This window comes from Sycon ciliatum, chromosome 1, assembly GCF_964019385.1.
Source record: "Sycon ciliatum chromosome 1, ocSycCili1.1, whole genome shotgun sequence".
NCBI classification, from domain to species: domain Eukaryota; kingdom Metazoa; phylum Porifera; class Calcarea; order Leucosolenida; family Sycettidae; genus Sycon; species Sycon ciliatum.
Genome location: NC_088643.1, coordinates 84,675,662 through 84,697,828, shown reverse-complemented (window position 1 = coordinate 84,697,828; position 22,167 = coordinate 84,675,662). Strand labels below are relative to the sequence as shown.

The 22,167-nt window shown below is 48.8% G+C and overlaps 1 protein-coding gene across 1 annotated transcript; it reads left to right on the top strand.

Annotated features, from left to right (window-relative positions):
- Window positions 1-280: 280 nt before the first annotated feature.
- LOC135805993 (NADH dehydrogenase [ubiquinone] flavoprotein 1, mitochondrial-like) lies at window positions 281-22,111 on the top strand. The gene is made up of 19 exons (XM_065320115.1): window positions 281-503; window positions 593-619; window positions 2,570-2,638; window positions 3,723-3,819; window positions 4,097-4,151; window positions 5,414-5,547; window positions 6,209-6,273; window positions 6,859-6,963; window positions 7,430-7,499; window positions 7,991-8,046; window positions 8,700-8,765; window positions 9,105-9,207; window positions 9,443-9,506; window positions 10,064-10,154; window positions 10,546-10,608; window positions 14,827-14,881; window positions 15,679-15,719; window positions 16,011-16,079; window positions 21,214-22,111. Exons 1-19 carry the CDS (start codon window positions 309-311, stop codon window positions 21,316-21,318), a joined length of 1,530 nt encoding a protein of 509 aa, XP_065176187.1. The 5' UTR covers window positions 281-308; the 3' UTR covers window positions 21,319-22,111.
- The last annotated feature ends 56 nt before the right edge of the window (window positions 22,112-22,167 follow it).

Genomic DNA, 22,167 nt, shown 5'->3' with positions numbered 1-22,167 from the left:
TACGTACACGTACGTACGTACGTGCGCGCACCCACTCCTTGCAAAAATACTACATAGCTTTTCCTGCACTGCACGTATCTACGACTCGTAGTCGTACTGGCGCTTGGCAGATGCATGCGCTAGCGCCGCCCAGGCTAGGCAGCAGTAGGCTGCGGCTAGCGGCTGCGCAATTTTTTTGCTAGCTACGCTGTGATTCGCGATCAGCGTCATCGGCCTAGCCTACTCGACTCGCAGTGATATCATGCGTACCGACCCGACGCTGTACGGTAGCTTTTCGAACAACACCCCATGCATGGCCCATCCATGGCATGCCAAGCTTTGTTCATGTTGTTCCGAGTTACATTTTGCCCAGTTTGATTTCTTCTTCGTACATCGTCGTTGCTTGCAGACCATCTTTACAGGATAGACACCAAGTGAAGACGAAAATGGCACTGGCTGCCTATTTTCGCCGTAGCCCAGGCCTCTTCAGATCGTCTGCTCGGCTCATGAGTTCAGATTCTGAGGTAGGAACTGTGATACTGAGTTGGTGAACAGTAGTGCTGTGGGAGGCATGTCTAAATGGCTTTGTATCATTGTCATGTTATCCATGTAGCCCACGCGGACATACGGTGGATTAAAAGTAAGTAATGGACTTTACCCATCACATGGCAAGGCTGAACAAAAATTTTTTTAAGGTCACGCTGGCAAGCAGTGCGAAGTGGGCACGACCAGAGAAGTGCAACCGAAACATGCTTATGTACAACCCATGTAGCTATCATACACAGTGTTACTGGATATAAATTGCTGCCTGGAGCAAAAACTAAATTTATATTCCATATCATTCAATGTCTCCTACACATCGTAGTACACCGCCACGCACACACGCACACACGCATACACACACACACACACACACACACACACACACACACACACACACACACACACACCATGTACCATGTATACGCCCGTCGGAAGAGAAGCACGCAAATCTGCAAATGCACTGGATGTGCACCCACAGATTTTCTCTTATAGCAATGATAGCAGAGCTCCAATTTCACTTCAAGGTACCAGTGCGCACACACACACGCACACACATGCACACACCTCAGACATTCGCATGCACACACGCTCACGCGAGCGTGCGCGCGCACACCATTTTGATCATTTGACGCCCATCGCTAGAGGCGATGATAGCGATGCTATAGCAGAAGCCATAGCAACTTGTGCTAGGATTGCACTATTCAATAGCTTGCAAGGCTGAAGAATTGACCGCCACTATTCAGCCTGGTCTTCACCACACAGCTATTAAGTGGCTTTTTCTGGCCAGTGAATCTCTACACACACCTCAGACCTCAGACATGCCCATCGCGGAAGCGATGATAGCGAACAGCCATGTTTGACATAGCAACTTGTGCTGGGATTACACCATTCAACAGCTTGCAAGGCTGATGAATTGACCGCCACTATTTTTAGCCTGGTATCCACCACACAGCTGTTTGAAGTGACTTTTTCTGGCCAGTGAATCCCTATTTTTAATTTTTTATAATTTTTATATTATATTTTTTTACACACACCACACCACATACTCCGGCATACACTGGCTGTTGGTAACCACCCAGGAGAATGAAAGAAAAGTCAGGAAGAGTCCGAGAAAGAGAAGAAAGACGTGTGTGACCATAATCGTCGGGAACCCGCAACCTCTCGATTGGAAATCGACTGCACATACCACTGCACCATATGGGACACACATACACACACACACACACACATGCACCTCAGGGCCAAGCCATGACCATCATCAAGACGTGATACGAGTATTATTACGCAAGGCATTCCCAAGTAAGTTACATGAATCACAAAAGAGCACAATGTCTCTCCCAGTCAGTGTACTGTGCCTGTTGTCATTCAGTTGTTTGATTTTCAGTTTTTCACCCTGGGGATGGGCTATGCCTGAAAATTTGATGAAATGAAAAGCTGTGTTCGCAGCAGAAAGATCGTTGGGAGGAGGAGAGCAAGTTACGGGTAATGTGTAAATGGCTGCATGAGTCTATGGTCCTATGGACAATAAAATAAAATAAAAATTAGGGCTGAAACGATTATACCAATTACTCGGTAAGTGATCGATAATTCCTTATCAATCAAGTAATCGTTACGTTATAGATTACTCGTTAGGAATTTTGAGTCCAAAAAGTACTGAAAACCCTCGTTTTGTGAAGTTTGAATCAGTTTCCGCTGTGGGTATGCAGCTGCCAGGGGCATGGTGCATATTCCGAGGTTAAATTGACTTCAAAATTGTCATGTTTTGGAGCTACTCTGTCACTAATGCAGATTTTTGGTATTATGAAGGCCTAGCTTTTGGAAACTGGATAATTTTTGCACAAAATTCTGACGCTATTTGCTTAAGATAATAATCGATTACTCGATCGTTAAGCTAGAGAGTAATCGATAGGTGAACATCCACGATCGTTTCAGCCCTAATAAAAATTGATCGCGTACTGACACCGTACAGTTTTTCATTGCCCAGTGCCACGTACGTTTCTGTTTTAACTTGACATGCTCTCTTTGCTTGTTTTGTGTTTTTCCATAGGACTCGGATAGGATCTTCACTAATCTGTATGGAAGGCATGACTGGAAGTTGAAGGGCGCCATGTCACGAGTAGGTCAAGCTGTTATTCAAATCAATTTGCACACCGGCATTCACACACACACACACACACACACACACACACCTGGCCTGGTGTACAACTGCCAAATGCTTGGCCACGCCGCCCCCGAGACAGGGGAGAGTAGAAGAGAGGGTTCGAGAGAAGTCAGCACTGCCACTAGGACGCCGCTCCGCCACGACGTCGTCCACGATTGCAATTGTGTCCCCTAAAGCCAGGAGCAGATTTAAAACAGCGATCACAGGTGGCGCAGTGCTGGTTGCAACACGGATGGCTGGTGATTGGTATGCGCTGGGGTGTGGGCGGTGATGCCAGCGCGGGTGTCGTGCACTTGTGCACAGCAAGTCCACCGGCACTTCGGAACCACCGAAGGCAGGCATGGCATTGACGTGCGTCCGGCTGTTCCGCTACAGGCAGCTGCCGATCAGTAGAACATTTGTGTCGTCCGAGTCCAGATTTTCTCTTGAATGTCCGTTTACATACCAAGCAAGAGAGCGGTACCGGGGCAGGACGCTGCACACGAGCGCGGTACGCATCTCTCCATTGCTGACGATCCTGGGCCAGAGTACACCATTCATCAATTTGGCACAGTTTCATGTCTGACTGTATTCTGTCCTTCCACCGAAGACGAGGTCCCTGAGCTGGTCGGGGAGCGTCAAGCCATCCAGACAGCAACTGTTTAGGGAGACGGTTACACACACACACACACACACACACACACACACACACACACACACACACACACACACACACACACACACACACACACACACACACACACACACACACACACACACACACACACACACACACACACACACACACACATACACACACACATTCTCTCTCTCTCTCTCTCTCTCTCTCACACACACACACACACACACACACACACACACACACACACACACACACACACACACACACACACACACACACACACACACACACACACACATACACAGCACATCTACACGTGCCATTTCTGTGTGTGCTGCTTGTGTTTTATTGGTTAAACCTGTATCATTTTTTCCCCATTGCTATGTGTTCTGCACATTTGTGGTTGCTTTCATGTAGGGTGACTGGTACAAGACCAAAGAGATACTGCTGAAGGGTCATGAGTGGATTCTAAAGGAGGTCAAGGATTCTGGCCTTCGAGGTCGTGGAGGTGCAGGTAAGTTTTTACCTTACCATTGGGCTTCTCCGGGAATGAAAGCAATGGCAACATCCATGATGGCCGTTTAAACTCTCCTCGAACCTTATGCCGCTTCTGATCTGTACATGCATCTATTGCACCTCTCCTTTTTTTTCCTTTGCCCGCCCCCCCCCCCCCCCCGTCCTGTATGACTATGAGTCATGATCGTACTCTGCTCATTCACATTTCATTGTTGACTGGCATTGGTTACGCGAGGCATATCCTGTCTCGCACTGATCTGCTTTACCCTATGTAGGATTTCCATCCGGGCTGAAGTGGAGCTTCATGATCAAGCCTACGGATGATGGCAGGTTGGTGTGTGTGTGTGTGTGCGTGTGTGCGTGCATGCGTGCGTGCGTGTGTGTGTGTTTGCACTGCTGCATTGCACATACCTGCTACTCTTCATGTTCACTGCTGCACAGTGTTTCAAACCTAGCATTCTGTGGGGCTCGCAAGTTGTGGGCCTGTGAACGCAACCTTCAAGTCCCCAATATCCAAGAAATGATGCCTGTAGAAGTGTAGATGTACACAGCAGAGTATTCACCCTTGCTCCATCAAACTTTACCATTCAGTCACTTCTCTACGGAGTACGTTGATGACAATTTCTACTTGTATTCGCATCGGCCAATTCTAAGCTGTTTGCTCCAAGCAACCTGACGGCGATCCCAGCTAGTCAAATTGAATTACCGTTCTTTGGTTTTCTCTTGGGCTACTGTAAAAGCAGACATTTTCGGTGGTGTTGTATTTTCAGTAACTTCGGTGCCGACAATGTTTTACCTAAAATACAACGCACCGAAAATATGCATGCCGGCTGCAGTACGGAAAACTGGTTTCCCGAAATTTCCAAGCTACCGAGCCGTTGCCAGTTTTGGGAAATACCAAACATTATTATACCATCGAAAATTCCCGATTTTACAGTATTGCAATCAGATTTGGACACAAAGCAGGTTCTCTGGCCTTTCTGGCCCCCTTGCTGCCCCCCCCCCCCCCCCAGCATTCGATATCTACAGGTTGTATTGCCTATTGGCCCTGTCCATGCAGGTCGCATCACAACACACACAAGTAACTTAGTGTGGCAGAGAATTGAGTTGTGTGCGTGGTGATCTAATACTGAAGTGCTTCAGTAGTAAATAGACATCTGCTGCTTGTCGGTCCATATGTTCGTCTTGCTGACATCTTGATCAGAAAACCGAGAGATTGTCCTAAAATATGCCGAGACTGGCCGCAGTGTTTCATGTATCCCTGCCTCACCTTCTGTCTGCATCGTCTCCTGGATTTTCTGCCCCATTTCCCTCTCTCCCTCATTCTCTCTCTCTCTCTCTCTCTCTCCCTCTCTCACTCTCTCTCTCTCACTCTCTCTCTCTCTTTCTCTCTCTCTCTTTCTCTTCTCTCTCTCTCTCTCTCTCTCTCTCTCTCTCTCTCTCTCTCTCTCTCTCTCTCTCTCTCTCTCTCTCTCTCTCTCTCTCTCTCTCTCTCTCTCTCTCTCTCTCCTGGAAGCTTATCCCAATGTAATAATATGATTCGTATTTCTTACACCTCTGTGTGCCAATCTTTGTGTGCGGGTTTGTGACAGGCCAAAGTACCTGGTAGTGAATGCTGATGAGGGCGAGCCAGGAACCTGCAAGGATCGTGAAATCATGCGCCATGACCCTCACAAGTTGGTGGAAGGTTGCCTGGTGGCTGGCCGTGCAATGGGAGCACGAGCAGGTAGGTGCAGGCTGAACTCACTCGTATTTATCGCCTATGCGATGCACACACATATACCCAAGCATGCTCTCACTGAGAAGTGCCGTAGCTTGCTCAATTCTTGCTCAAATGCATCCACAGTACACAAGCAAACCTGCAGCTGTCATCCTGTTGTCCTTTGCTGTACATATGTGTTCCTAAACCGGGCTGCTGGTTATGACTTATGTGCAGTGCATTGTACATCACCATAACGCAGCTTGGTGTGCCGGTATTGCCTGTGCATGGTGGACAACGTGGCTGCACTGTTTGGCTGTAGAATCCTGGATGCACACTATACCATACTCCCAATGTGAAGTGTATGCTATACGAGTGGACTTTGAAGGGACGGAATTTTGGTCGAATAGGATGTGCGCATTGTACGCCAGTGCACATTATTCCGCTGGCAACGGACCCGGTACAGATTGATCCATGCTCACTGCGTGTGCTATTGACTATACGGTGGAGCCTCACTTTCCGACCACCTCACCAATCTGATCCCTCTTGCTCGATCCCGAACTTTCCTCCGTCAAAGCGCGCTTACAAGATGATAATTTTTCACAAATCAGACCACTCTGCGCGGTCCGAAAGGTGGTTGGAATTCTGAGGTTCCACTGTACGATGTCTTGTGCTGTGTTGCTTGCAGCGTACATCTATATTCGTGGAGAGTTCTACAATGAGGCCAGTAATATGCAAGTTGCTATTCAGGAGGTGAGGATTAGTTGTTGTCACACGATTATACCCTGTCCGATGCTTTTTTTTTTTAAATGCTGTTTGCCTAGCACCGGTAGTAACATGTGCTGAGAGTTGTGTGTTTACGTCTTTTCCCACTGTAGCCCCAGGGCAGTTGTTTCTGTGACTTTTAGAACCATGCCTCTCAAGCATGCCTGCAAATGCATGTACTTGAAGTAAACGCTGTGCATTTGCATGTGCGTGGATTTATGCAGGCACAAGTGCATGTGCGTGGATTTATGCAGGCACAAGTGCATGTGCGTGGATTTATGCAGGCACAAGTGCATGTGCGTAGATTTATGCAGGCACAAGACAAGTGCATGTGCGTGGATTTATGCAGGCGCAAGTGCATGTGCGTGGATTTATGCAGGCACAAGTGCATGTGCGTGGATTTATGCAGGCACAAGTGCATGTGCGTGGATTTATGCAGGCACAAGTGCACGTGCGTGGATTTATGCAGGCACAAGTGCATGTGCGTGTGGCTTTGGGTTCTTTACGTGTCTGCCAGGTCCAGCTCGTTGTGTTGCGTCATTCTTATATGTTTCAATTGTGTCATGTGAACAGGCGTATGCCGCTGGTTTGATTGGCAAGAATGCTTGTGGCAGTGGCTATGACTTTGATATCTACATGCACCGCGGTGCTGGTGCTTATATCTGCGGAGAAGAAACGGTACGTTGTTAGTGTGGAACATGCATTGTGTTCTACTTATCATGCTGCTGAGTGTTTGCAGATTGTAATCAAACTCTGCATGTTTCTAGGAGTTTGTGAGAGGGAGAGAGAAGGGGGGGGGGGGGGGGGGGGGGGAGGGAGAGAGGCAGAGAGAAAGGAGAGGGGAGAGGAGGGAGAAGTGTGGCAATCAATGCAATAGACGCTTCGTAGAAAGAGCAGCATGAACCGTCTTTGCTGTTCTTGCACTCCCTAGCCGGCTCTCTCTTTCATTGGAGAGACAATGTGGCCATTTCGAGGCAATGGGGAATAGGAACATATGTGTGCGCGCGCACGCGTGCGTGTGTGCATACACGTGTGTGTGTGTGTGTGTGTATACGTGTGTGTGTGTGCATACACGTGTGTGTGTGTGCATGTGTTCATACATCTGTGCACTGGTGTATGTCTACACTGTGGGTTTCCACTACAGGCACTCATCGAGAGCTTGGAAGGAAAGCAGGGCAAGCCTCGTCTGAAGCCACCGTTCCCCGCGGATGTCGGTATGTTCTGCTGTGTTTGTGTCTAAGTTAAGCACGTATTTATGTGTTTCAGATTGCCATGAAACAGCTCCACTTTTTGACTAACAGTTAATACTCTCACCTCGTGTTCTTCTTCGTTTTGGACTCTACCACAATTGTGGTTACTTCTGCATCGATCCAGTTCATCCTACGGGATGTCCTTGTGCAAGCTGGAGTGTGATTGTGACTCTGAAGTCTCTGTAAACCCTACTACAGTACAGGTGTAGAGTTGCACTGCACAGGCTCTGGTCTACAGTTTACTAGCGCACTACAAGTAGTCGGCATGCAGTGTCTTTGCAAATAACTATGTGCATGTGTGTGTGTGTGTGTGTGTGTGTGTGTGTGTGTGTGTGTGTGTGCGTGCGTGCGTGCGTGCGTGTGCGTGTGCGTGTGCGTGTGCGTGTGCGTGTGCGTGTGCGTGTGTGTGTGTGTGTGTGTGTGTGTGTGCGGGTGGGTGTGTTTGTATATTCCAGGTGTGTTTGGCTGCCCGACAACGGTGGCCAATGTGGAAACAGTTGCTGTTGCACCAGTAAGTGAGCTGTTGCTCATGTTTATTCAGTGGACAAACAATAACCAATTTGTTTGCAAAGAGCTGCTGTAGAAGCAGAGCATTTAATCAGAGAATAATTTTGTCCAACTCCAAAGGAAGGGTACACCATTTCAACCAGACAAGCTCCCGGGGAGTTTGTCTGGTTGAAATGTTGTCCATGGACCAAAAATGTATCAACTTTAGGCCTGCACTTATCTAGGCCTAAAACTCTTTGGACGAAAAGACGAAATTCCATTCCCAACAAATGCTTCCTCTTGTACAGTATGCAAATCCAATGACCAATTGGATGTTATCTTACTTGGCAGGTGGGTCACGCGAATGTAGTCTATGGGGTTCAGAGGGCAAATGCACGCTTGGCTGAGTCCTACCCACTCTCCCCTGACTCACTTGTGAGATTTGCATCTCCCTAAAAGTACACTGGGCGTAGTGTCGGCCCATTGGAGCGCAGTGTAAAGTGAGTGTTTCGGAACACTTCATGTGATGGTGATGCGGAACCGGTTAACTTACTTGTGCGTTTCTCGAAGTGCTGTACTTCTCATGTGGCACTCTAGCTGCTGTGCACTTTGCGTGTGTATATAGCCTTGTTTTAACTTGTCTTTTGCCTTTCTCCTGTCCGTTCACACCTGCTGTAGACAATCTGTCGGCGAGGAGGCAGTTGGTTTGCTTCCTTTGGTCGACCCCGTAATACAGGCACTAAGGTAAGAGACTATCACTAAGTTCAAGCATTGGTACACACGCCATGCCCTTATCTCTTTACTTCACACTTTTCATGGGGTTTCTAAACTCGTTGATTGTTTGTTGCGTGTATTGCCTGTTTTGATTGCGTGTGGTGTTTTTAAATCCTTCAAGTAAATCCTTCAGAAAGAGAAATGCTGATAATCGTGCGGATCTGACATGCTCCATGTCAGCTGTTACTAAGGCATTCTGTTAGCATGTCTGGATATTTCTTATGTGATTTTCTGCCATGACTTGTGAGTGAGTGTATGTGTTTGTGCTTTTTTCCTGCATGGTGGTCATTGTGCTAACTCTTCACGCAGCTGTTCTGCATCTCAGGGCACGTCAATCAGCCATGTACCGTGGAAGAAGAGATGTCCATTCCTCTCAAAGAACTGATTGAGCGGCACTGCGGTGGTGTCATTGGTGAGTACTTAACCCTTTGCCTGCATGCACATGACTTTAAAACAGCTGTTGTCCGTGTGCATACGCACGTGTGTGTGTGTGTGTGTGTGTGTGTGTGTGCGTGCACGTGCACGCCGCACGTGTGGACATACGGGGGACGGCAAGGGTCTTTCTAGCGTTAGTTGTAGAGCTTAGACTATGCCGTCGGCAGCTAGTTGAAATTTTGTCTTGTTCTATCCTATGTTACTATGGTTAGGTGGCTGGGATAACTTGCAAGCTATCATCCCTGGTGGATCGTCTGTACCACTTCTGCCACGCAAGTATGCCAGTGAATTGCATGTCCATGTATCCACTTAGTGTTTGCTAGCGTCAACTCTCTCTGTCTCTCTCTGTCTCTCTCTCTCTGTCTCTCTCTGTCTCTCTCTCTCTCTCTCTCTCTCTCTCTCTCTCTCTCTCTCTCTCTCTCTCTCTCTCTCTCTCTCTCTCTCTCTCTCTCTCTCTCTCTCTCTCTCTCTCTCTCTCTCTCTCTCTTGCTTTGCTTTAGTAACCAGTAGGGCGTAGTAGTGAGTCAACACCTTTGGTGACAAAAAATAAAACGTCCTACAAACCAGTTGGTAGCTGAAGTCGGTTGGTCTCTTGACAACACGTTTCCTCACTCAGAGGATGTCTTGATGCCTATCATGTAAACCGGGCAATGGCAAACCATACTTCAACCAGCTCAGGACACGTGGACCTGTATGAGGATTCTTAGAAATCTTGAGTATTGCTCTCTGCCCTTGTGTGTGTGCACGCGTGTGTGCGCGCGTGCGTATGTGTGTGTGTGTGTGTGTGTGTGTGTGTGTGTGTGTGCATGTTTGTGTGCTTGTTCTTTTTTCAGAGCCTGTGAAGATGTTTTGATGGACTTTGATGCACTTGTTGCTGTTCAGTCTGGTCTGGGAACTGCAGCAGTCATTGTTATGAATAATCAGGTACAGTGTACAGCCAAACGTATTCTTTTCTCGTTTCCTGACCGAATGTTACCTGCAGAAAGTCACAAAAGAAATCAAATTGACTTGAAGTTCATTTGTGCATGAAACTTGTCCAGTGTGCATACATGTGTTTTGAATGGTGTTTTTTTATTGAAACTAATTCAGGCTTTTCTCCCGTAATTTTGTAATAAGAATCTGTGTCGGAGTCCGCCATCAGGAATATTTAGCTCACTTCACCGCACCACAAAGAACGCCGAGGAGTTGCTTACTGTGTGTGTGTGTGTGTGTGTTTGTGTGTGTGTGTGTGTGTGTGTGTGTGTGTGTGTGTGTGTGTGTGTGTGTGTGTGTGTGTGTCTATGTGTCTGTGTGCGTATCTGGTTGTGTCCCCTAGGTGGACATAGTTCACTGCATTGCTCGTCTCATTGAGTTTTACAAACACGAGAGCTGTGGCCAGGTAAGGTCTAGTCTACAGTGGAGCTCCATGGAACCCAATCTCATCCATAAGCTGCTTACACTTTACTCCGGTGCACAGCGTAATATTGACTTGTAAAAACACTCCAACTAGGACACCTGAAAACAGTGTAGAAACACACAAAGATTGTGCACGGGTAAGGAAAAAAAGTAGGGTGGGTCCAGGGACGTGTAACCCAGTAAATACCAAGAGTATATAACCCCCAAGAGTGTGCAACTCCAGCTAACTTCACATCACGTGCCGAGCCCGTACACACCCGTACACATTATTTGCACCCTGTGCATGATAGATGCAGGGTTGTACGCAACCTTGCTTTGGGTTCAACTCTCTTGTGGTCGCTTCAAACAGTTTGCCAGCGTAACCTTTTGAACAATTCTGCCGTCGCAGCACTGTATAGAGGCTGTGCAGGCAGTTGCACGCTCTTGGGTGTTATGTACTCTTGGTAATACCCATCACATCATTCGGGCACGTACTACTACTATTAGAGATGTGTTCTTTTATATGTTTTGATCCACACCCAACATGGTTACTATTGAAGACAGGGGGGGGGGGGTTGTCATAGCAACTAGGTTACACACATTTAGCCTCGCTGTGTGAGTGTACTTGCATGGCTAGCAAGGTTTCTTTGGCGTGGCTGCTGTGTCAGAAATGGCCAACCAGTTTCATGATGCAGCCAGCCGTTTCGGCACAGGGGGCAGAGCCATCGAGTACATGTACGTTTTGACTGCACCTTATGAGGGCGGGGAAAGAAAACAATCCATCGAGTGATGAATCCAGCACCCCTGTTTCACGTGCACCAGATTATAATATGGCATTGTACGCGGTTTTCCCCGCGGAATTACCTAATACGCGCGGAATTGCACAAATACATTTCGATTACACAAAGACTGTGGTTACAAGTACGAAACGGGCGAAAATCGCGCGCACCCTCCAAGGCGACTTGGTCTGCATTTGAAAAGGGAGTTGTCTTCGACCTGCAAACCGACCTGCAAACAGAACTACAGAACTGAACTGTACAAGACAGCAGTGATTACCTGTGTTGTTTAGAGTTTCCTTACGATGGCACCCGCGTCAGAGCTACAACCGCTACGCAAACTGCCGATGAATGAGAGAACTAGATAGACGGGTGAATCAGAGTGAAGATGAAAGAGCCTGGCCAGAAAAACAACGCAGACGCGGATTGATTTAGGTCGAATCTATTTCGCTTTCACTCAAAATTGCTAAGTGCTTCGACTCGAGGAATTACAAAATGATGGAGAATACCAAGTGGTTGGAAAGAAAGATACGTACTTGGACAAATCGCACTCACCATGCCGAGCTGGGATGGCGGATGCAGTTATTTCCTCCCGGTGGCTGCTGCGCGGAGAACAACTGAGTGCTGGGGGAGAGAATTCACCAGCTGTTGCTTGCAGATGGCCTCCAGGCGCTGTAGCTTGTCTGGCATGGCGTCGTAGCTCCCGTGGAAAATGTTGAGCCTGGCATGAATGCTCTCACTGCCATGTTCTGCCAGTAAGCCAGTCCAACACGTAGCCATTTGATAGCTGACACAGTGTGGGATTCCAAGAGATGCAGCTTAGGTGTTATCTTGCCGAGATCACTTCCCACAATCTCTTTCTGGCAGCATCGCATGAATTCTTCAACAGCAACCTAAAGTTGCTCCATCTGCTCATCAGACATAGCTTCACAATGGTTGAAGAGCGCCCGACATTTACTGTAGCCAACGGACAGCTCCCTGTAACGCTGCTGTACTGCTTCAGCCTTTTCCACCAGATTAGTCGAATTGCACCGTGCTGCAATGTGTGTGGTCGGAGCGGAAACAAGAGATGTCAGTACAGCTGGCTTCAGGGCGCTGTTGATGTGCTTACCCACAAACGAGCCGCTGTGATAGGCCTGCCTGGGGATGTCTTGCAGTACCTTCTCAATAGCAGGTGCACAGGGACTGACCAACGACTTCTCAGCTTTCTTCTTAGCTATATCTACTTTTTACACTCATGGCGTGTAGGTAGTTGCTGGCGTTTGGCTTCCGTCTGTTGCCAGGTCTGCTGTACATACGTTGCAACTGCCTGTACATGATCGCCACCGGTCTGTACATAAAGCATGACGAACTGCAGCTGTTGATGCAGGACCCCCCCCCCCCCCCATGAAGTGTTGGGATTATGACATCTTCCAAAGCAACCGGAAGAATGACAGGCCGAAGTGCGTTGCTGAATTTTGTGACTTGGGAGTGCACAGACCCTGCAGCAACAAACCTTTTATGGTCCGAGGCAAGTGTGCTCAGTGTCCTTGGCTCTGCATCAGCATCAGGGTGGCTTGTTGGCTCTGTGTCCATGCTCTTCTTAGGGCAGAGACAGTGTATACACGGGCGAACATCACTTGAACCAGACAGCCTGTAACACTTGGTTTGAAAGCCGTAGTCGCCAAAGAAAAATGCCCGGAGTCGTCGGCCGGTCCATTGCGTCTGCTGCAGCTGCACTATCTGCTCTCTGTATCTTCCCAGTGCTGTCTCAGTGTTTGCAGGCGTGTCGACGGCTTCGAATACACTACCGGGAATGGTGTTGTGCACAGAATTTGGGTGTTCAAGATTGGCCACCTGCATGACAAACTTGAACGAGTTGCCACCATGGCTGCCCAGTTTAATCCGAACCCCTGTTGCTGGAATTTTACCAATGCGCCAGGTCAGCTGCTTAGCGGCATTGTACAGTTCAAGATAATGCATAACAACTCCAACAAGATCTGGAAAGTACACCACCTTGGCCATGACGATATCACCCCTGGACCCCTCTGTGGCCATGGGTACTTCATAGCATGCCATGGGTACTTCATAGCATGCCATGGGTACTTCATAGCATGCCATGGGTACTTCATAGCATGCCATGGGTACTTCATAGCATGCCATGGGTACTTCATAGCATGCCATGGGTACTTCATAGCATGCCATGGGTACTTCATAGCATGCCATGGGTACTTCATAGCATGCCATGGGTACTTCATAGCATGCCATGGGTACTTCATAGCATGCCATGGGTACTTCATAGCATGCCATGGGTACTTCATAGCATGCCATGGGTACTTCATAGCATGCCATGGGTACTTCATAGCATGCCATGGGTACTTCATAGCATGCCATGGGTACTTCATAGCATGCCATGGGTACTTCATAGCATGCCATGGGTACTTCATAGCATGCCATGGGTACTTCATAGCATGCCATGGGTACTTCATAGCATGTGTGTTTTGGCACGTTGTCTGCAATAAATGCACTTGCTGTCCGCTCAGACTCCAGGTGTAAGCCGCTTGCCCTCAACCACTGATTTAACTTTCTTACTTGGCTCCAGGGCACATTCATATCGGCCTTAATTGCCAGCAACAAAACGGATCACCACAGCCACCACCACACTGCATGGAACCTGAGGTGCATCTTGCAATAACACGTTCACATAATGAGCAAATGTGTTTTGGGTGCGTGTCGGACTTGTCCTCAGATGTGTCAATGTTGAATACACTTTTCAACTGGTCAGAATAAGTTTCAACACTGTACCGCGTTGTATGGCTGCACTTGTCAAATCGCCTGCCTCCAACTCGGCATACTGACTCAAGAATGGTGGCGTGAGTGTCCATGTTGGCTCTGGTACAAGTAAAACGCACACATTTCAAAGCCGCCGAACAATTGTTTCCTTGTCCCGCACAGGATCGAATTTGTTTTTCCTTAGTTGTTTGGGACCCAGACTCTCGCGATATTTCATTACTTACCTCCCAAAAAATCAACAACGCTTTGCTTGGGGCCCAGTTTGCTTCACGAAGAAAGGACAGATCCTACCTCGCAATGTCAAGAAGGGAACACATGCCATTCCGTGAATGCTTGACGGAGGAAGGAAAGTGACGTGTCGACGGAAAGCTGTGCGCGTAGGGATGTCAGAAATCGCTACTACACTGTATAGTCGAAACCGGTGCGAAGTAACACTGTGGGTTTCTCGAAACGAAGGGGAACCTTGAGGTGATCCATGCTGCAGCATGAAAAAATTGAAAATCCTGTTCAAATATTCCAAAAACGGCAAAATCATGACACCATATTTGTTTGCACCCTAACCTGTACAGCGCAACAGCCGTGCCAGGGAATGTAATAACGCAACACATGAATAATCATGAGAAAGATATGAGAAATGAGAGACATTCACACTCTGTGTTTCTGTGCTGCTGCAGTGTACGCCATGTCGGGAAGGAGTTGGATGGCTTAACAAGATGATGAAGCGCTTTAGTACGTGGAACAGCTAAGTATACTGGCCCCATACATATCGTGTAGTAGTAGTAGTAGTAGTACTCTTTTTGCTGTTGATGTGCTTGGTACACGCACACTCATGGTCGCTTACACACATGCCTGTGCACACACCACACACTTGTACTTGTACCTGTTGCTCACAGCCAAAACTGGTCACTTGGGTCTCCCCGGGAGAGGGGAGAGAGGCTCAAAAGGAATCTTGGAAAGATGACTATTGAACCGCCCAACGGCCGACACCCCCTGAAATCCCCAAAACTCTGCGTGGACTTGAAAATGATCCCACTTATGGGCTCACCACACCTCAGTAAGTGGGTGAGGACAAGGTGCAGAAAAAGGATTGACGGCATCAGGGTATCCGTCCCGGGATCCAACTGCATTTACCCCTGCCCCCAGCACCACACACACACGCACACACGCGCGCTCGCGCGCGCACGCACGCACACACACGCACAACACCATGACTGACTCTCCTCAGTCTAAACCTTTAGTTGAGGAGGCTTTAGTTTAAAAGCGTCACAGCTTGTACCTTCTTGCTGTCCTCGATTATGACTTTGATGTGCTATCCCTAGTACAGCGTGACCTGTTGTCCGCATGTGTGCATATGTTTGTCTATGTAACGTTACATGACGTTATATCTGCTGGTCTGTATATGTGTCTGTCTGGATGTGTGTCTGTCTGCTTGGATGTATGGATGCACATGGCTATCAGTGTGCTACTGCACAAGGATATGATTGTTTTGTTGTGCTGTTGTTTCATTGTGTTTTGTTGGTCTGTAGCAAGCGGCAATGCTCGTCCTGATGAGATAGACATGATGTGGGTTAGTTTCTAGTTGTCTCCTGCATTTGAACTGGACTGGATGGATCATTGCATTGTAAACAGGACAGGGAGTTTTGGTCATGGGTACAATGCATGTACTGGTACTTGCAGTATATCACTGTCCTGTACACGATCACGATGTTCAGAGTACTGTAGTGGGTGTTGGGTTGTTTATAGAACCATCCTGCCATGTAACTCAGCACCATTTACTTTTGTGCGTGGGTGTATGGGTGGGTGTTTACGTGCCTTTGTGCATTGTTTTGTTGACTACTTCCTTGCTGTATGTGTGTAGGAACTGAGCAAGCAGATTGAAGGTCACACCATCTGTGCATTGGGCGATGCAGCTGCATGGCCTGTCCAGGTGAGAGTTACTTGCTGTGTGCATGGGCGTAGAAACCGGTCCGGCAGGCCCGGCGGTTGCCGGACCAATAATTTTCGAATTTTTTTTTACATTTCAACCTTGTTGATGGCTTGTCGACTCTTGTACAGGTACCATGTTTTACATCGACAATGCGGTGTATCATCAGCATGCATATTCTTATTTCTCATATTATTCTGTAGCATTAAAATATGGCCTTTTAGGCCTAATTTTCCAAAAAATCCCGGGGCAGGACCCCCGGACCCCCCTCTCACAATTTCGCCGCACCAATATCAAACTGCTTCCTACGCCCCTGGTGTGTATGTACACTGCTGCTCAATGAAATCCAGTCGTGTCACTGAAGTACGTGCCAGGCGTTGCGTAGACATAGACCTGCATACACTGGGCTGTGAAATGGTGCAATGCGCAAACTTGAGTGATGCGACGGGATTTCATTTAGAAGGACTTCAGAGGGTTTGGAAACGTGCCTCTAATCACGCGTACAGCAGACAATGTTCTTTTAACTAATTAACTCCCAGTATCGAGTCAGCGAGAATCGGTATGTTGCACACAGGAAATGGCAAGGAGACAGTCCAACGAGGGAAGAATTCTACGTGCAGAGACAAACCACAAACTACTGCTAGAAGTCCAGAAGTGGAAAAGCAAGAAGAAGAAAGCCTGAGCCGACTTTCAATGCAAGAGCTAGATCCTCGTAAAGGTTACTTGGTGGAACAACAACAAAACACATGTATACAAATATGGTAGGGTACGTAAGCATGTAGCAGAGTTCGCAGGAAGTGGTACATCTGCGCAACGTTCCGAGGGTTATGCGTAGCATGGTACTCTACGTAGCCGACAATGACACCATGATAAAGGCTACATCCTGTAAATAAAATGTTGCCGCTCAGAAGCTTGAGAAATGCACAAAATTACAAAATCGCGGAACGAAAGATAAATCGCAAGAAATCAGTTCAGGCACTACAGATACTCCCCCGCCAGTGTACAAGCAAGAGCGATACACGATAAGAAAGGGAAAAGACACGGAAAAGGAAAAGCCGAGAAAACATTAAACAGAAAAATTAACGTGCCGAACAAATGGTTTAGCAGCAGCAGAAAGGGGAGAGCTAGGAGCATACGGCTGGAGAATGCTAGGGGCTGTCATGTGTCGTGTACCTGTTGTTGGAGGGGCTGTCATGTGTCGTGTACCTGTTGTTGGAGGACGGCGCCAATGGCAACATCCGATGCGTCAACGGCAAGGCTGAGGGGAGCATCAGCAACAGGATGAATGAGTAGCGTCGCCTGTGCTACAGCGTCCTTAGTGGCCTGAAAGGCGTAAATTGCCTCAGGAGAGAAGCTGAGTGCAGCGTTGGCGGGCTTGGCCGAGCGAAGTAGCAAGCAGAGAGGTTGAGTCAGCGCTGCACAGTGTGGGACAAATCGTCTGTAGAAGTTGACAAAGCCGAGGAACCTCCGGAGTTGACGAACAGAGGTAGGCTGCTCAAAGGCTTGAATAGCAGCAACACGATCGGGCAGCGGAGCGATGCCAGCTGGAGAGACATGATGCCCTAGGAAGTTGAGACTCGACTTGGCAAACTCACACTTGTGCGGTTGAATGAACAGCCCGTGCTCTGAGAGACGCTGAAATAACTTACGGAGATGTACACGATGTTCGTCGAGAGAATGACTGGCGATTAGGAGATTGTCACTGTAGCCGTAAATGAACGGCAAACCGCGGAGGACTTGGTCAAGGAAGCGCTGAAAACTCTGTGCAGCATCACGCAGGCCGAATGGCAGCTGAAGGTACTCGAACAGGCCGAATGGCGTTGTGATGGCAGTTTTCGGGATGTCGTTAGGATGGACGGGCACTTGATGGTATGCCTTGACCAGGTCGAGCTTGGTGAAGACCGTGCAGTCAGCAAGGTTAGCGGCGAAATCGTGAAGGTGAGGAATCGGGTAGCGATCAGGCTCAGTGACGGCGTTCATGGCGCGATAATCGCCACAGGGGTGCCAGTCTCCGGACTTCTTCTGAACCATGTGCGGAGGAGAAGCCCAAGGACTAGATGAAGGCTGGATGATACCTTGTTGGAGCAAGACGTCAAACTCAGCGCGAGTAGCTGTGAGCTTGTCTGGTGACAGACGACGGGGGCGAGCAAACTGAGGTGGGCCGTGGGTGGTAATCACATGCTGAATGCTGTGCTTTACAGGGCCCAGAGCTACATTGGCCTGTGGCAGCAACTCAGGAAAGTCACGTAGAATAGCAGTGCCCAGAGAGTCAGTAGCAGGCGGTCAACGGCGGCAGTGAGCGCAGCAACTTGTGCGCGCAACTCGCTCATGTCGTCACTAGCCGCGGCAGCAGGCACTGGGGCGGAAGCCGGCATATTGGCAACTGTGGCTGGCCTGACCGAGGGAGGAGACACCTCCATAATGCGGTCCGACATCTCCACAACTTGAGCCAGCGGTAGTGTGGCGGTCGAGGAGGCCAACACCATCTGGATGCCGGATGGCAAACGTTGAATGAAGAGCTCCCGAAGTAAGCTTGTATCCATTGGTGCGTTGCTCAACAATTGCTGCATGCGGCGCAGCAGCTGGCTGGGTGTCCGGTCGCCCAGCTCCTCCTGCATCAGTAGCTGGCGTAAACGCTGCTGCTGGGAGGTCTCCGTGCGACGGATCAGAGTCGCCTTCAACGCGTCGTAGCACTGTTGAGCCGGTGGAGACAGGATGAGGTCGCGGACCTCGACAGCGACCTCGGGCTCTAGGTCGCCAACGACATAATCGAAACGGGTGGTTTGCCGTGTAACAGGCCGAATGGCGTTGTGATGGCAGTTTTCGGGATGTCGTTAGGATGGACGGGCACTTGATGGTATGCCTTGACCAGGTCGAGCTTGGTGAAGACCGTGCAGTCAGCAAGGTTAGCGGCGAAATCGTGAAGGTGAGGAATCGGGTAGCGATCAGGCTCAGTGACGGCGTTCATGGCGCGATAATCGCCACAGGGGTGCCAGTCTCCGGACTTCTTCTGAACCATGTGCGGAGGAGAAGCCCAAGGACTAGATGAAGGCTGGATGATACCTTGTTGGAGCAAGACGTCAAACTCAGCGCGAGTAGCTGTGAGCTTGTCTGGTGACAGACGACGGGGGCGAGCAAACTGAGGTGGGCCGTGGGTGGTAATCACATGCTGAATGCTGTGCTTTACAGGGCCCAGAGCTACATTGGCCTGTGGCAGCAACTCAGGAAAGTCACGTAGAATAGCAGTGCCCAGAGAGTCAGTAGCAGGCGGTCAACGGCGGCAGTGAGCGCAGCAACTTGTGCGCGCAACTCGCTCATGTCGTCACTAGCCGCGGCAGCAGGCACTGGGGCGGAAGCCGGCATATTGGCAACTGTGGCTGGCCTGACCGAGGGAGGAGACACCTCCATAATGCGGTCCGACATCTCCACAACTTGAGCCAGCGGTAGTGTGGCGGTCGAGGAGGCCAACACCATCTGGATGCCGGATGGCAAACGTTGAATGAAGAGCTCCCGAAGTAAGCTTGTATCCATTGGTGCGTTGCTCAACAATTGCTGCATGCGGCGCAGCAGCTGGCTGGGTGTCCGGTCGCCCAGCTCCTCCTGCATCAGTAGCTGGCGTAAACGCTGCTGCTGGGAGGTCTCCGTGCGACGGATCAGAGTCGCCTTCAACGCGTCGTAGCACTGTTGAGCCGGTGGAGACAGGATGAGGTCGCGGACCTCGACAGCGACCTCGGGCTCTAGGTCGCCAACGACATAATCGAAACGGGTGGTTTGCCGTGTAATGGCTCGTGTGGTGAAAACTGCCTCCACCTGTGCGAACCACAGGGCAGGGTCCTTGGACCAGAAAGGCGGCAGCTTGAGGCTCACAGCACTCGTTGGAGCCAGTAGAGCGCTGGCCGTAGATGGTCACGATGCAGCACGATGACTGGCAAGTAATGCGGCACTCGACGGAGCGGGGTCTGCAGGACCACAGATGGGGCGGCACTAGTGGCAGCAGACTGAGTGTTGCCGGTGGTGGGCGCTGGCTGGAATAACGGCGATGAACTAACGTCCAGCGGTATAGACATTGTGAAACAGACTCGACGAAGGCTCGGGAGACTGAAGAACGTTCAGGGTCACCAATTTAGAGGGTTTGGAAACGCGCCTCTAATCACGCGTACAGCAGACAATGTTCTTTTAACTAATTAACTCCCAGTATCGAGTCAGCGAGAATCGGTATATTGCACACAGGAAATGGCAAGGAGACAGTCCAACGAGGGAAGAATTCTACGTGCAGAGACAAACCACAAACTGCTGCTAGAAGTCCAGAAGTGGAAAAGCAAGAAGAAGAAAGCCTGAGCCGACTTTCAATGCAAGAGCTAGATCCTCGTAAAGGTTACTTGGTGGAACAACAACAATACACATGTATACAAATATGGTAGGGTACATAAGCATGTAGCAGAGTTCGCAGGAAGTGGTACATCTGCGCAACTTTCCGAGGGTTATGCGTAGCATGGTCCTCTACGTAGCCGACAATGACACCATGATAAAGGCTACATCCTGTAAATAAAATGTTGCCGCTCAGAAGCTTGAGAAATGCACAAAATTACAAAATCGTGGAACGAAAGATAAATCGCAAGAAATCCGTGCAGGCACTACAGGACTGTAGTTTGTGTTCAGGCGGTAGCGGGTTGCTGGTAGCGTACACACTGTGCTCTGTTTTGCCTCGCAGCACCGAATATGGGCCTTTCAGAGAGCTGGTGATCAGAACTATTCAAAACTAGTACAGTAAAATCCCGTTTAAAATTCAAAGCCCAAGATCTAGAACAAGACTCCTGATTATCCGAATGTTCTAATTATCCAACAGCAGAATACACGCACATGTACTTATGATTATAGGGCTTTCCTGAAAAGCAGGAACTTTAGCAGAACATGTGCATCTGTGTGATTTTGCACCGTGTGTATCTTTGTCTTTTGTGTTCCTCTCAGGCAGAGACTATCTTGTATGTTCTGATTGCAATTGCCGAGGCAAAGTTGTGGGGACTATCTTGTATGTTTAGATTGACATTGGCTAGCCACTGCTGTGGCTTGTAGTGTGGTTTGTAGTGATCTGTAGACTGATTGTTGTGATTGGTGTGTGTTGTGTCCACATGCTCAGGGTCTCATTCGCCATTGCCGTCCACAACTGGAGGCTCGTTTCAAGGCCTTCGCAGAGTCTGGTGGTGAAGGTGACTTACAGGCACAGAGAGTTGCTTCGACGTAGTAGTTCACTCTGGTATAGCTTGCATACACATGTCACTGGAAATCATTCACTTTGAACACTGGGTGTGCATGCTCGGGTTGGCCTTTAAACACGCCTTGAGAGTAGATGCACCACGTGTGTACGTCTACCGGTACTGCTACTTGCAGGCTTCACGTGCACACCTGTAATTTATTCTATGACTGACATCCTTTGTTGTGCATGCTGGTTACACTACTCATATCCTTTTACTGGCTTCCTGCCCCCCCCCCCCCCCCCCCCCTCATCTTCTCATTTTCCATATTGATTTCTTATTCATAGGCAACTTTTATGTGTAACTCAGCAGGATTTCTGCTCGGGTCTTCTTAGTTTTGTTCCGTGTGTTTGATTGCACACGTTGATCGTGAAGTTTTAGTTTGCATTCGATTCATCTTTCCCATAGCCTTGTCTACATACAGTGCACTCTTGTTTTGCCTCATCGCTGTACAGTGCCCACTGCATGTGGGTTTTTTTGTGTGTGTTGAAATGCTACTTTTTATTCATGTGTCATTCATGTTTTATCCTCTTTAGCCCTTACTGCATTTGCAATTTCTTACTCATAATAGGTTTAGTGTGCTGCAAGTGCTTCCTATTTTTATTTCAATTCTTTTATCTTCAACACTGCCCGCAATCATGTGCTGAGAACCTGAAGCACAGCGCTGTTGCTACTGCCTTTTATAATCCAGCATTGCACAATGGCCGATGCTGCTGCTGCTGGTGTTTCTACACTGTTTTAGTTGATCAAAGTACTACTATGAATACAATGTCGTGTAGCTCATGCATGTGCACATCAGATAGATGAAGAGTTCTGCTCGTCATGTACTGAGTCTGTAG